Source organism: Poecilia reticulata, linkage group LG11 (assembly GCF_000633615.1).
Source record: "Poecilia reticulata strain Guanapo linkage group LG11, Guppy_female_1.0+MT, whole genome shotgun sequence".
In the NCBI taxonomy this organism is placed as follows: Eukaryota; Metazoa; Chordata; class Actinopteri; order Cyprinodontiformes; family Poeciliidae; genus Poecilia; species Poecilia reticulata.
Genome location: NC_024341.1, coordinates 516,106 through 532,660, shown reverse-complemented (window position 1 = coordinate 532,660; position 16,555 = coordinate 516,106). Strand labels below are relative to the sequence as shown.

Sequence of the window (16,555 nt, the reverse complement as noted above, 5' to 3'; positions counted from 1 at the left end):
CATTCTTGTCCAGAGCTTTGGTGAACTGTTTGATCAAGCCGAGCTTGATGTGCAGCGGTGGGAAGAGTATCCTGTCTCTGTCCACCAGAGGGTTGTTGATGACGATCTTTACTCTGCAAGGCACCAATTCCTCCCGCACAGGCCAGTTCCTGCTCGTGTAATGCTGATCTCTGTCCCTACTGTCCCACATGCACAGAAAGCATTGATACTTCGTGAACCCGGACTGCTGTCCTAACAAAAAGTTAACCATTTTCAGGTCAACACAAATGAACCACTCATGCTGATCATAACAAATTTTCTCCAGCACATACTTCACACCTTCAGACTTCTCCTTTAGTTTAGTCGAGTTAGCGAGGGGTACAGAGGCAAACAGGTTGCCGTTGTGCAGCAGAACACATTTCAGCGATCGCTTGGAGCTGTCAATAAACAGTCTCCAATCTTTGGGTTCGTATTGTGGCACTCCAAGCGCATGCAGAAGCTGCGCAACATCTGTACAGTATACAAAGTTCTTCTCTTCAGAGAAAAAGCGGAGGTACTCTTGATGCCTGTTTGCGATAGAAGGTGATGCGAGCACCGTCAGAGAGGAGGTTCTTTTCCTTCAATCTGGATGCCAACAGTTCGGCTAAGGATTTTGACAAGCCGAGATCGCGAACTAGATCGTTCAGCTCATTTTGGGGAAAAGGATGTGCAGCATCACTGTCAAAAACCACTTTTTCTTCGTCTTCTTCTTCTTCAACACTGGTGGAATCTTCGTCACTATTATCAGGAAGTTCTCCAAAGACAGGTACTGGAATTTCATCACAATGAGCTACAGGACGACGTGCTGATTGAAGATCAGAATACTTTAGGCTGCTCCGGTTCTTTCTGTTGATCCCAGTAACATCAATGCCACAGAAGTAGCAGTCACTGCAGTGGTYTGTTGGCTCCCTCCAGACCATCGGAATTCCAAATTTCAGACAACTCTTGTTGCCCTTTGTCCACTGACGCAGATACTCGGTGCATGCTTTGCATACCATGTGTGGCGCCCAAGCTTTGTCCTGATCTCCAAGTTTCATACCAAAATAAGCATGGTAAGCACGCTTTATGAAACTTGTGACTGGATTCCTGTTAGGCACAAGGGTGTATTCGCCGCAGATGTAACAGAATACGTCAGGTTTATTTTTGCAAGATCTTCTGGCTGAAGCCATTTCGTTTTTATGCAATATAGAGGCTTTTCACTTTACTCTTACTAAAATGCTATGACCGGAAGCGAATTAAGGAAATGACGTTTCGTAATTGATGACATCACCCATTAACTCGTAGTCTGAATAAGTAAGTAATTTCATTTCTAGAACGTGAAATAAATAAAATTTAAATGAAATAAAAAATGCATGTAAACAGAATCGTAAACAAATCAAGATTTGCCTATGGCTCAAAAAGTTGACCTGATGGAGCAAAACGAATGTGATTTTTGGATTCAGCTCATCGAAATACTACCAAGTCAGCTGACTTAGTAGTCAGCTGACTTAAAAAACTTAGACAATTTTTTTTGTGTTGACAAGTGTAATTAAGTGCATCTGGTATGCTGACGGATCAAAAGCTCTGAAAAGGTTTTTATGAAGAATAATAAAAAATATGTGCAGCTACTAAAAAGTTGCAGGACCGCCACCTCTGTTCTACTTCTAGTTAATTTCACTGGAAGTTCCAGAAATAAAGAAACTTTGTTTTGTCTGTACTATGACAGGTTATTGTTGCCTTTTTGAAGTAGAACGTTTAGAAATAGTCTTTTGAGTTGTCAGCCAAGACAGTGCTTTGGTTTAAAAATATACCTGAAAGACCAAGAAATGCACAATGAAGACTGATGACCTTGAAAACCATCATAATGCTCAAGTGCCCTTCAGTGAATAGGTACGTGAGTGCTGCACTCAGAAGTGAGTAGTTGCTCCTACTGTGTGAGTTTTCTCTGGTTCTACAGCGTCCTCCTACTGTTTTTTCTTCACTTGATATCTGGTCATTACAGCTTTATTGGATAATCACTGAGTGTTTATTTGGGACCAATCAGCAGTCTGAATTGACCAGAGCGTACAGCGTATTACCTGTGACATTCAGCCCATCAGAGCGCTGGCACCAGACATGACGAGATGAACCTCTCCATGTTCCAGTCCTCCACTTGTATTCAAAACACTGTCCACCTGATGACACATGGTCTGGTTGAATGGCTACATCTGCATTTTCTTGTATGATATGTTAAATATTTCCTTGTCTGCCTTTTTTACACATATGAACTTCACTATCAAAACTGTCCTCACAAAAGTACATCTCAAAATATGTGAATACTATATTTTACCACTTATTTCAGAAAGTGAAACAAGTATAGAACAATTTCAAACCTCTTGTCATGGTAATGATTATGGCTGACAGACAAAGAGAATCCAAGACTAAGTGCCTCCGAAAATTACAATATTACATAAATTACAATATTACATAAAATCTATTATAAAAATAATATTTAAAGGAAAATGTCAAGTTTCTAACAGACTGGCGACCTGTCAAGGGTGACCCCGCCTCTCGCCCGGAACATTAGCTGGAGATAGGCACCAGCAACCCTCCCGACCCCACTAAGGGACAAGGGGGTAAGAAAATGGATGGATGGATGGATGGATGTCAAGTTTCTAAAACATATTTCATTTGAAGTCAATGAAATATTGTTTCAGTATGTAACAATGCAGGTATATAAGCCACACTAGCATTTCATCATCAACAGTTTAAAGCATGTTTTTCTTTCTGCTCTGCACCTGAAGAATGCCTTAACCAAAACTCTGTTAATCTGACCTGCACATGGCCGTGCCTCCAGTTCTTGTTCAGGACACTCAAGCAGGTTTTCAGGATCCTGAGCAACTACGGCTCTGGATCGAACTTGGATTGAGCCAAAACCAAGGTCATCCCCACTCACACAGCTTAACTGACATGGACTCCAGACAGTCCATTCTGTCAGGTAGCAATCTCCTATAACAAGACAAACAAACAAAATGTTTACATTTCCAGGTTTAAAAAAAACAAACTGTAAAATTGTAATGTACAACATAAAACACAGAAATGGTGGTTTATGTCCTTAAAATGAATCACAAACACAGAAAGTGCAGTTGTTGTTAAATATAGCTAAACTGTTTCCAGCAGATCTTTCTGCTACTTGCTCTGCGTTTGTTACCAGTTATAGGAACAGAAAGCTAGTAAGTACCTTAACTTAGGATCCCAATTCTGCTCACCAAGAGTCAAACTCATCTGCATAATATCAAATGTGTTGCATGTTAGAAAACTTCATATTTGTTTGACCAAATTGACCAACCTTAGACTATGTTTCCTGTTTGTTATTCTCTGTTTTGTAATTGCAGATTTGAACTGCTATGAAAAAGAGCATCATGACTATTTAGACCTACAGAATTACGTTCCTCCCATCACATCAGAGCAAAATAAAAGTGTAACAATATCACATTCAAGTTATGAATTTGTCAGCTGTTTATATGATAGCACTGGGTTCACAAGACAAGATTTGAGCAATATTTTTGAGAAATTAAAGATTACCTCTATTTTGCTTTTACAAATAGAATAATGTTACATTCTATAAACTGGAGATTGGTGATAAAATTAGAATATTGTAGTATATGTTTAGACAGTTTTTTATAGTGTTTTCTTATTTGCATGTATGGTCATACTAGTAGCAAAAATGCATTTAATTGCTTTTGCTCTTTTCACAAATAAAAAGGTTTCTTTGTGTGTAAAAGTGTGTACTTTGAATATGTGTGGAAGAGCTACATTTTCTAAACCAATATTTGTGTTTTGTTTCTCATTTTCTACTGCTTGTGTATTTATCAAAGTCAATTAACTTCCATTCAGATTTTTTTGAATGAACTTATTTAGCACCTTTTTGGTCATTCTGACCATTCAAAATGACACTATAGACATATTCACACACACATTTATACACACACATGCAAGCTTAGAAGGCAGCTTAAGGTTAAGTACTAAATACTTTTGGATAAGTATGGGAAAACATGAAAGTATTTTTTTTAGTATGTACACTATAGCTAGTGTTTACACTTCAAGTTCCTGTTTTTAAATTGAGTTGGATTTCAAAGTATTGCTTTTATATCAGTATACACAGAGTTGTTAGAATCAGCTTGTAATGTACCTGGGCACGGGACAGTACAAAGTTCCTGCAGAATAATTTGTCTGTCTCCATTCACTGAAAGTTCAACATCTCCACATAGCTCTTCATCAACCACGCTGCTGTCCTGCTGACCAGAACCATCGGACACAAAGCAGGACACGTTCCTGAAGCGCATGCCTTCCCCACACCTCGCCCCCTGATCAAACACACAACAGAGGAACCTCTTACAAAAGTTACCACACTTTCACATTCTGGAGCTTCAGCAGCTCATTTAATCTAAACAATTGGTTGTTAATATTCAACACATTTAAAAATTGGAAGGTTTTTGTCCTAACTAAAGGAGCAAAGAAGGGCATAGGAGACCGGAACCATCAGACACAAAAAGAGTCTGGAAGTCAAATTGTGATGTTCATGATTAATCATTAAAACATGATAATTAAGTGATCACAGATGAGGTCAAAGGTGAACATTTTGTCCTACATGCAAAACTTAATATGTTACAAAAAACTAACTCTTTATATTCATTTAACCGTCCCCATGATGACAATGTTTAACTTGACAAAAATGTTTTATGTTCATTGCTCTTCATAATTCTACAGTATAATTTGTGTTGGTCTTTTACATAGAATCCAAATTAAATACTTCAGAGTTTGTGTGTATTTGATATGATACAGCCTGAATAAACTGTATGGCTAACGGTTTTGACAGTTTTACTTGTTTTTTTTTAATTACCTCCTTCTTCAGCTTGTTGTGTTCCAGCTCCTGGAGTTAAAATCATCTACATTTGAGTGTTCCAAGTACAACCTGCAACACCAGTTCTCTAACCCAAATGTTTATCTAACTTGATGCAGAGAGACAAAAAGATGAAAAGTCCCTTACATCTGACTTGCAGTCCGACCAGGCGCTGTATCGCCAGCTGTAGCATGGCTTTAGTAGACAAGGCTTCCATTGTTTCATCTGTGATGGGCACGGCCTGCCATCACCTTGAGGGGCCTGAATTACAGTTCGTGTCCGAAACAGTGTACCTAAAAGAGAGGAAAACACATCAGTACAGTAGTGAATCTGTGTCTGTTTATGAGTGTAAAGACAGTTCTCTGAAAAAAATGTAAATCTAAGAAACAATGGGAAGAGTTGTTTTTGTTGTAACAGATTCTACAAAGTTGAAAATTAAGTGTATGGTTCCATGTGACATCAGAAAAAGATAGCGAGGGATCCATCCGTCCATCCATTCATCCTTCCTTCCATCCATCCTTATTCCAGCTGCAGATCACTTGTTGGTGTTAGGCAGATGTATGTGTGTGTGCACACCCAAAAGAATGAAACATTTATTTTCTTATATTTTTATACATGATGACAGAATAAAGCTGCTCTCTGTTAATTAACTATAAATAAATCAAATGTCTAACTGCTCTTGGTTCTGGTACAGACACGGCTCCTCTAGGGAGGAACGTCCTCCCAGCTAGAATAGAGATAAAAATAAATAGCAGCAAGAAAGTGGGGGAGTAGTCGCTTTCTCCAGCATACTGGCTCTCAGTCCAAGACAAAAACATAGTCTCGCCTTGGGATAGATTACAGTTGCCAATTAAAGCTTCTATTGGTTTATTATTTCCTGGTACAGCTTCTAGCTGCTGGTGCAGTCAAGGAACCGTGCAAAGCAGAGTGCTCTCTAAGCTCCCATGCTCATTCTTGTAATGGACCACCAATCAATGACCTGATCTGATGGAATTACATTCAAGGACATTTTTATCCCTCTCCGGTAACACTATCATTTCTCACATCATAAAGCATTTCTGCTTTCCACGCTTATTTTAAGAGGGGTTAGCCCAGAGAGTTATCTGGCTTATTAGGTACTTGATATGTGCAGTGGATAATATTATGTGGACAATTATAACCACCAAAAACGAGTAATGTGTTATAACAAAAGACAGCATTTTGTCAACACCTAACCACACAGCCTTTATAACACTTTATTTTAATTAAAGTAACTACCTGTGCACCTTAAAGAAATGTTGACCAGAAGTTTCCCTTCAATCATCACTGGCATTAACCACATTATAATTTTTAGCATTTTTTTCCTGGGCAGGGTGATGATCTAACAATGATGCAAGGAATTTTAAAACAAGAATTTGGTGAACAATTTTCTAATCAAATAATTACTTTCTTTTGGGAAAGTAATTAGGGAAGGTCAAGTGTTTGATCATCTGTGACAGACTGGCAACCTGTCCAGGGTGACCCCGCCTCTCGCCCGAAACGTTCTCTGGAGATAGGCACCAGCAATCCTCCTAACCCCACTAAAGGACAAGGGTTTTAGAAAACGGATGGATAGATGGAAGTGTTTGATCATTTTCTCTGAAAAAGCATCAGATCTTGATCTGCTCAGAAATAAGGAGGGTACAGTGCAATCTTGTTTGAGAGGTTGGCTTACGGAGGCCTCAGAATTGCAAGAATAGGATCCATTTTTTTCCCAGTCAATCTTGGTGACAGGAAACTGTCGTGCTGGGGCTGTGCTCTATATATTCATCTACATATCAATAAAAAATATATATATATATATATATATATATATAATATGTAATATAATATATATTATATTTAGGCCTGTCACAATAAATTTTGGCGAGCGATTCATTGACTAAAACATTATTGCAATAAACGATAATATTGTTTCAAGAAGTTTTTAAAACTGATTTAATGGAAATGACTAATAATGCATGCGGTTTCCTGCCATAGATAGATGCACTTTATTTTAAAAAAAAACACATAACACTGGAACTGATAAACTAAATAAACCGAAAGAACGAGATCACGGATACAAGCGGCCGAAATGGGTTTCCTCCGCAGGGTGGCTGGGCTTTCCCTTAAAGATGGGGTGAGAAGCTTAGTCATCCGGGAGGGACTCAGAGTAGAGCCGGTGCTCCTCCATGTCAAAAGGGCCAATTGAGGTGGCTCGGGCATCTGGTCAGGATGCCTCCTGGACGCCTCCCTGGTGAGGTGTTCCGGACACGTCCCACCAGGAGGAGGCCTCGGGGAAGACCCAGGACACGCTGGAGGGACTATGTCTCTCGGCTGGCCTGGGAACGCCTTGGGGTTCCCCCGGAGGAGCTGGAAGAAGTGGCTGGGGAGAGGGAAGTCTGGGCCTCCCTTCTGAAGCTGCTGTCCCCGCGACCCGACTCCGGATAAGTGGAAGAAAATGGATGGATGGATGGATGGATGGATCCCTAACAGCTGACATGGCGCGACCCAAAATCCAGCGGACATTGGAGATGATATGTGGAAACAACATTAATATTTATTCAACATTTCGTGCAAAGAATATAGAAATGACAAGGAAAGGAGTTGGAGCCAAATTGCTACCACAGTTGATAAACCCGGTAATTTTTCAGCTGTTCTTTGTTAACGTGACATAAATAGGTTCTAATAATTTTAATTCAGTCAGGACTTTACTCTGACTCCAGCCACATGCATCACAGGTAGATTCTAGTAAAGCATTGATTAATGCCTGATTTTAAAATTAGTTAAGTGGACTTGTAGCCATTATTTTGTGCCCATGTGGCTGAACACCACACAGCTGAACCCGATCGAATCGTTATACCCAGGATTTCTGTCGGCTAATGTGTCTCTCAGGTTTTGAAAATAGGCCGAGAATTGGCCGACAACTCTTGTAGTGTGCGCTGGACATTACACTAAGGAAATGAGGAAGGGAGGGTCAGTGGAGAGCATCGGAGCTGGGCATTTTTTCATTCAGTATCAACAGAAAGAATAAAAAGGCAGGAAGAGACGATAAAGCTGATAATTAAAATGATAGGTTTAATTTATCGTGCGATTAATTGATTTATCATTTATCACGACAGGCCTAATGATATTATAATATATATTATGGTCAACAGTTATGTCTCTGCCAATAAACTGGCCAATTTGATCGAGTTCCACCATTTCCACAGAAAAAGTGGATAAATATCAAGCCAGAGTTATGACAGAACCTTATGGGTCACACAAAAAGTGTTGCTTCAAAGCAACTTTTTAAAACATGTTTAAGCAAATACCTTTATGGATGTATGGAAATATATAAACTTGTTTAGATTATAGAAAATTCACAACGCATTTAAACTTGTACACCTGAGTTTTACTGTCCAAATGTAATAAATATAAAAATTAGTTTTTATGTATTATAAAAGCCCAAAATACTCAGACATTCAAGCTGAATGAGCAAGCAGAGAGTCCTAGCAGAGACTACGTCTGAGCGCGAGGAGAAGTTTTGAGTACAAGCATTACAAGGTTTGAGAAGAAAGATATGAAGTCCTGCTTTCAAAATAAAAATGTAAGCAAAAATTTTAAAAGTTCTGAGAACAAAAGACATGAAATCCTGTTTTCAGACTGAAAATATGTGCTCTTGGATCATGACAGAAACATTCCTCCAAGTAGACCAGCATACAGTCCTTGTTTCTTAGCTGTTCTATCACATAGAAAGTACTTCCACATGGCCAGCTGGGTTTTAAAATGCACATTTCAAAGTCAGGCTCAGACAGACATACCTGCCAAGCCACAGGTGTGTGTACACTCCGACCATGGTGACCATTCAGACAGCTGGCAGTTGACAGGACATTCCACCACACAGGAAGCATTCATCTGCCACTTCCGTTCTAGACCCAGCTGCAATGAAACATTACTGGGTTTCATCAACGCTTAAAAGTGATAAAAACAAGTGGTCTGAAGACAAAGTGTGGCTGCATATATCTCACCTCTTTACAAAAACTGAGGTCCACAGATTTTCCATCACTACGCACACAGTCAAGCATGCGGGTTTTGAGGCCATATCCACAAACCGCTCTGTCACTGAGCTGACAGGTGCTCCAGTCTGAGAGGACACATGGGATTAGTAAAATATTAGTGTAATCCTGATCAGAGCTGACTGGGCTGTTCATCCATCTTACCTGTGATGTTGTATGAGTAGTGAAAGCAGTTGCGGTTGATTTTACACGATTCAGCTTCTTTAGTCGGAGGACATTTCTTCTCCTTTCCTGGCTTCCGGAGTGGGAAAGCAACCCTGACCCGTGTACTGTTCTCACTGCAGGGCTACCGGCAGAGGAAAGAATCCTGGATGATAAATACATGATGCACATCTGCACAGAACTTCCCATCTTCTGTCATGAAGACAACCTTTCACTGAACCCCACTGAATGAGGAATTCCCAGATCTTTTATATATTTTGTGGTCATTACTGATTACTTGATTTGGAAAATAACTAAGTTACATTAAAAGTAACTTTTTTAGTTACTTTCAGCCACCTGTGAAAATTACATTGATCTTTGCCAATACTTAATTGCAAGTTATTTTATAATGGCAACATCAGCAATGTGTTTCCACTTATAAGGTTGAACTGAAGGGGAGATTGTTTAATGGTTACAACAGTACAAATAACGTTAGTAATTTGTGTGTGTTTTTGTGTGCTCCACTATTGTCTGGAAAACTATAAATAGGATTTTACTCCCCTCCCTCCCAGTCTTGAGGTTGTGGGTTTACAACCCTGCATTTGCTGTCACAGCGCTGCACAGATTTGTGACACTTATCAGCAACTAAAGTGTCACGCGTTACTTAGTTACTTAGTAACTTAGTAACGCGTTACTGACATCACTAATCAGGAACATACTGAAACACTATAGAGACATAGACATGCAGGTTTTAGAAAATATCCTCCACTTTACAAGGTTCTCCTTTTAGCTGACTTGCAAAAGAAAATTAACATACCTGTCTAATTACAAAAAAAATAAAAAAATGAGAGCTTGATCAATGACTACTCTCTCTAACTGGCCATGCTTAACGTAAAGAATGAGAGATCTGTGAGAGTAAATCTGAAGTCATTCCTACCAGAGGACATGCGCTCCAGGCTCCCCAGTCTGATAGCACACAGTCCTCAGGGCAGGGCAGGCGGCTGTTCCGGGCTCCCAGAGGCATCTCTTCTGGGTCACAGAGGTAATCCTCCACCTGCTCTGATGGGCCATCTATTGTGTTGAGCATACACCTGTTCACAGCAAGATCAAAACAACACACAATGAGTTACTACAAAATCAAAGTATCAGAAGCAGGGCTTAATGTTTTCTTCAATAAATCTGCATGACTGTCAACAAAATTGTAATGACTTTACTCTGAAAACACATTAATGCTAAATATATCCTAACAGGTTTGTCACTAATTTTAGTGACAAACCAATCTGATAAAGCAAAACCAAATTCTTAAAAACAATGTCTTCTGTGTGTGACACAAGTTGGATCATCTCACCTGATCTTTCGGGTCTGCACACCTTCACCACAGTTACTCTTCAGGTCCACACTGCTGACCTTCCATACACTCCAAGGTTCTGTCACCCAAACATACTGTCCACAGTCACTGACGCAGGGCACCACCTCATACACCTGACACACACACACCACAGTTACCAGGCTGAAACTTTAATAAATTCTGAGTAGAAACAAGTGAACCAAGATATACTGCAAAAATTATCACGTCATCCTTTTGGAATCAGCTAAATGTAAAATGAACTTTTCCGAAATAATGGCATAATGTCTTTCCAAAAAGTCAAAATGAATCAAAAAGTTTAAAATGTACTCACTTGAGCCTTTAGATGAAATACATTTGGCACAGAAAAAAAGACAAAAAGTGTAAATGAGATAACTGTTCTAAAGTAACTAAATTTGACATTTTAATGAAATATGACAATATGCATTGGTTTCATTTGTGGATATTGTATTATTTTGTATTTGTTGCTTTTTCATGTCATTTCCTGTCATTATAGCTCAAAAGTAATTGTGCTTTTAAATTTTTTGAATTAAACATTTCATTGTTGCTCACTGGCTAAAATCTCCTTATGAACTGTTTCTTCACAAATAAATCAAGTATAAATAAAACCGAACAGTTCACCTGGTTCACATGGTCCAGTTTGGGACAAGGTCTTCCACCATTGTATGGCTTTTCTCTGAGCCACTTAGAGCGAACTTTGACCCCACTGCCACATGACTTGCTGCAGCGTGACCAGTTGGACCATTCACTTAATTTGCAGTCAGATGGACAGGGGGTGATACAAGCCTCCTCGATATACCCTGCAATCAGTCACATAACATGTTAGGCAGCCTATGTCCTGTGCTGAAAGCATATTATACTGCGTTCTGCAGAGAAATCATTTGACATACACCAAATGAACTTTCTGTTTAATATCTGAAGCAAACCTTTTTTTTTGTTGTAGAAGTTTATTCATAAAAAACCTACCATGACTGTTGCAGCGAGACGTTTCCACTATGCGATTGTCCTGGTCATAGCACACCATGGCTTGGTAGCGGTATCCTTGGCCACACTCCTTCATGTCTCCCTGAACCCTCACACCAGGCTGGCTCTCCATGCGACTGCCCTCAGGGAGAATACAGTCTGACCAGTTGCCCACAGGCTGGGCGTTGTATTTATTACATGGACAGTACTGCATTTCACTTAGAGGATACATCTGGTTGTTTTTGCATTGATCACGCTTTTTGCTTTTTCCTGAAAATAATAAGAAAAATAGGAATGGCTAGGTTTAAAAAAGCTGTGTTCTCTTTTCACAAAGTAATCACTTTGACTAAAAAAAAAACTCAACTGAAACAAGATGTTAACATACCCTGAATAAAGAATTATTATGCAAAAACTTATATTTTTCCCACTATCTGATATTAAATCAGACTAAACCTTTTCTGTTTTAAATCAAAACCACAATTATTTAGCTTTAATAAACAGAAAAGAATGATACATATTAGAGGTGTGCCAATCGATCGGTCACCGATCATAATCGGCCGATTTTCGTGAAAAAGTGCATGATTGGTGATCGGCGATCATTGGCTCTTGTTGCCGATACCGATCACCTGCATCTCAYTTCGCAGCCTGCCTGTGCAGCTGGTCTCCTCTTTCCTTCACACTGCGCAAACGCACAGAAACAAATCCTAAGGGATGTGGAAGTGTAACGCACTGAATGAATGGGGAAGTTTGCGTGTTGCGGAGGAACACGCAAACTTCCCCATTCACGGAGCACGACAAAATGCATCAACACAACAAAGCTAATACGACATAAAAACAATGCCATACTTGACGGAGTTTGGCTACATCAAGGCTCACTGCAGTAAAAAAGACATATGGAGGATCAGATAGCAGGTAAAGCAGCGCACAGCTACAAACACTCACCCGGATTAGCATGACGGTCAGAAAGCTAAACAAATAACCCGCAAAATTATTTAAGTCTTCGAGCTGCGATGCAAGACGCTGGTTCTGCTCTCGCTGTTGAACCGCTGCTACGCGCTACAGGTAGTAATATTTCACAGACGGAGCGCCGCTTCTGCTCCACCTGGTAGTGACTCTCACACCAAACCTCTGTTTAAAGCTGCAGCATCTAACCTAAAAAAATACATTTTACATATAATTACATACAGATAATCTCTAAAAAAATAATCGATCTCCTCCCTGCTCTGCATAATTACTCCGCTCAGTCAGAAACAGCCACTCAGAACTAGCAGTAATCAGCTAGCCGCCATGCTATCAGGAAGTTTTCATTCAGTAACTCTGGATTGTTTATTGTAATGGATCCTGTATTTGCCTTTGAAATGTTAGTTTTAATACTTGAATTTTTTTGGCAATGTTGAGAGGTTTTATTTTGGCTCTTTGCATTATTTAGCCTCTTCAGAGCCTTCATATGTTATCAGTCTGTTAAAAATATATTACCGATAGCAGTACTATTTGCACAATGCCTGTTTTGTTTAGTTTTCTTCTTGGAAAAAGTTATTAAAACAAGTTTTTATCTAAATTAAGGTGAATTCATGGTTCCTTTTTGCCACATAATGTAACCGGTAGTGTTTATGATAAAAAAAATAATAATAATAATTATGTGATCGATATCGGTGATCGGCCCTCATGGGTGATCGGTATCGGCAGGAAAAAAATCTGATCGGCACATCTCTAATACATATATTTCCTTAGTTTTTGCAGAGTGAGTTTTCTTTAAACTGTATAATAGGGTCAAACTTTTTTGGTATACTTCCACAAGCTTCTCACAACAGTGTGTTTGAATTTTGACCAATTTCTACCTTTAGGACAAAAACTATGTTTTGTCTCTCACACACTACTAAAAACTCATACACACACACAAAATATTAAAATTGCACATAAATACTACTAAAATGTCACACACACATATGCAATTTTTCTCTCACACACATACACAAAATACAAAAATTGCACATACACACTACTAAAATATCACACATGCATACAATTTTTCTCTCTCACACTCATATATAAAAGATTAAGATTGCACATATTAACTAATAAAATATAAACTCATTTTTTTGTATGTGTGAGACGAACTCATTTTTTTGTAAATGATAAATGCGCTTAGCCCGCCTCTCGCCTGGAACATTAACTGGAGATAGGCACCAGCAACCCTCCCGAACCCACTAGGGATAAGGGTGTACAGAAAATGGATGGATGGACTATAGCACATTCCCAATCATTTTTGACCACTCAAAGCGCTTTACACTACAGTCACACTCACAATTTGGGTAAGTGCCTTGCCCAAAGGCACATTGACGTGGCAGGAGGAAGCTACAATCAAACCTACAACCTTCCAAACGTTATGTGAGAGACATTTTTTGTATGTCTGAGAGGGACAACATTTTTTTGTGTGAGTGTGAGAGACATTTTTTGTATGTGTGAGAGAGACTCAATATTTGTATGTGTGAGAGGTGTCACGGAAGAGGCGGGGCATAATTTGGAGATCAGATCGCGCATGCGTTGATGCCACAGTGAAGTTAGCTTCAAGTTGGATATTAAAGCTCCACGCTGTAAGCGGCATTTATCTCAAGGCTAATCCAATTTATGAACACTATTTTTGGCCAGCTGTTCTCTACCGCTCCCTCTTCAAGCGCTCGGAGGTTCACATAGGTAACGCCGGAGTAAGTGGCCTTAGAACCGGCATTATAGCCGGCAGGAGTAAGCGGCCTTAGAACCTGAATAAGCCCTAAGTGAACTTCCGAGCACTTGAGGAGGGAGCGGTGGAGAATGGCTGGCCGAAATTAATGTTCAAAAATCGGATTAACCTTGAGTTAAACGCCGGCTCTAACGCCTTACCCTGGCATGGGCTGTAAGTGAACCTCCGAGTGCTAGAGGAGGGAGCGGTAGAGAACGGCTTTCCAAAATTAGATCGAAAATTAGATGAAAATAGTGTTCATAAATCAGATTAACATTGAGCTAAACGCTGCTAACACCGTGGAGCTCCAATACCCAACTTGAAGCTAACTTCACTGTGGTATCAACGCATGCGCGATCTGATCTCCAAATTATGCCCCGCCTCTTCCGTGATAACTCTCACACATACAAAAACATCTATCACACATACAAAAAATGAGTATATTTTATTAGTTTGTATGTGCAATCTTAGTCTTTTATGTATGTGTGTGAGAGAAAAATTGTATGCATGTATATTTTAGTAGTGTGTATGCGCAATTTTTGAATTTTGTGTATGTGTGTGAGAGAAAAATTGTATATGTGCGTGACATTTTAGTAGTATATATGTGTAATTTCAATATTTTGTGTGTGTGCATGACTTTTTAGAAGTGTGTGAGAGACAAAACATAGTTTTTGTCCTAAATGGCCCCTCATAAATTTCTCCTGTCAGAACCAGTGAAACCAAATCAGGTTTTGCCCATTCCCATCTTGGTAAGGAGGTGAGGGTGACCCCATCGCTGGGAGAGACACTTTGTTCTAGAGGCTGTGATTGGTTCTTCTTCTACTACTTTTTGTTTAATGGTGGTTGGAACATTACCGTCACCAAATGATAAGAAGTGAGGGTCAAATGTACAAAAGAAAAGAAAAACACTTCATATAAAAGAAATGACACTGTCTTAAAAGTAGAATATGGCCTGGCAGATTTTATTTCTTGAGTCTTTCTGAAATAAATCAATAAGTGTAGTTTTGACTCTGATTGGTTGATGCACATCAAAATAAGACATGCAAACACATGCACACACAAACATTGCCTACACCCTCAGTAATCAGTTGGTAGAATTTTAATGATCATAGACTAGACTGGATTAAGAAACGTGTATCATGATGACAAAGCTATGCTAAATTAAATCAACTTCCATCAACATCCAGAGCCTGCTGTTGGCACAGCTCAGTCCAGTTCTTTCTGTCAGTGATTCAGTCCCATCCATGTCATCACTATTTAGGTTTTCTCAAACTTTTAAAAGCATGGTCTTCCTAATGTATAAATATTTAAATTAAAATAAATATTTTAGAACCATTTGTACGAGTCTCTCTAATTAATCTGGTTTTTAGCTATTAAAAATCACTTTGATAAACCCAACTGATCATTTATTGTCAGACATTAACAAAAAAGATTTTATGTCTCATTTAAAATGTATAACTGTTAGGTTTCAGCTGTATGATACAAGTGTCTAGTACTGACCTATTAATATCCTCTTGCGGGTTCTGACGCCCACACAGTCAGCTGTGCAGGTAGAAAACTTGGACCAGCTACTGAGCTGACAGTCATCTTGACATGGAAGATGGCACAGCTGGGTGAGAGGAGGCATGGGGCTGGCAAGCTTGAGACAAACCTCAACGTCTGCCTGCCCACCATCCAGCTTTCGACAAGAAACGGCTGTGGGAACAAAATAAGGAGATTGAATGGATTATTTTCATCAATGTGTGCATTTTACAAAAATAAACATGAATTTAGTGAAAGGTAGAAAGCAAAGATAGATAGAGTGCTAGTGGTCATCAGCACCGTAAAACCAGTTTAGTATTATCAAACATTTTACATTTTCATGTATCAGTCTATTTGCAAGATAAATATGAACCATGTAAAGAATCTATTTAAACTAATAAAAGGTGAAATCAATTTTTATTCTGATCTCAGTAACTGATGTAAGTATTTAAAGTTTATTTAAAGAGTTAAAATATCTGACTTTTTATGTCAAGTTTGGTTTTGTTATTACAAATAGTCAGATATTTATCTGACTATTATTATTAAGGGATTGTGTATAAAAGCACAATTAAGCATAATATGGTTCATTGTTGATATTGATTAAACACTAAAGCAAAAGTTTAATTATTAATTATTATTTTCCCCTTTAGGTTTAGTTGTGTGTTAGTAGCAGAGTTGGTTAAATAAAGTGTTTTAATTGTAAAGTTGAATTTGTTTTGTTAATAAACTCTTGTATCTTTGAGAGATGTTGACTGTGTTCATTGCAGCTTTGATTTCAGGTAACACCGGTGCTGAATTTATACCTTCATCGGTTTTAAAACCTCGGCCTTATCAGGCAGGAGCCTGAACTCTTTGACTATTTTCTCCATGGTAACAATGGTGTCTGGACTTGGTACTTTTGATCTAAATGA

At 38.9% G+C, this 16,555-nt stretch overlaps 1 protein-coding gene across 5 annotated transcripts in view; it reads right to left on the bottom strand.

The window, feature by feature from the left end:
- Positions 1 to 16,555, bottom strand: part of thsd7aa (thrombospondin, type I, domain containing 7Aa) — a 131,569-nt gene that overhangs the window by 31,715 nt on the left and 83,299 nt on the right. For all 5 annotated transcript variants that reach the window (XM_008421216.2, XM_008421219.2, XM_008421217.2 and 2 more), the window contains 13 exons: positions 15,624 to 15,818; positions 11,408 to 11,674; positions 11,063 to 11,241; positions 10,755 to 10,760; positions 10,424 to 10,557; positions 10,013 to 10,166; positions 9,079 to 9,220; positions 8,887 to 9,002; positions 8,680 to 8,797; positions 5,027 to 5,172; positions 4,169 to 4,343; positions 2,812 to 2,985; positions 2,076 to 2,171 (listed from right to left, as the gene is read on the bottom strand). In XM_008421216.2, coding sequence (XP_008419438.1) covers positions 2,076 to 2,171; positions 2,812 to 2,985; positions 4,169 to 4,343; positions 5,027 to 5,172; positions 8,680 to 8,797; positions 8,887 to 9,002; positions 9,079 to 9,220; positions 10,013 to 10,166; positions 10,424 to 10,557; positions 10,755 to 10,760; positions 11,063 to 11,241; positions 11,408 to 11,674; positions 15,624 to 15,818 — 1,902 coding nt within the window. The remainder of the gene's footprint in view (positions 1 to 2,075; positions 2,172 to 2,811; positions 2,986 to 4,168; positions 4,344 to 5,026; positions 5,173 to 8,679; positions 8,798 to 8,886; positions 9,003 to 9,078; positions 9,221 to 10,012; positions 10,167 to 10,423; positions 10,558 to 10,754; positions 10,761 to 11,062; positions 11,242 to 11,407; positions 11,675 to 15,623; positions 15,819 to 16,555) is intronic.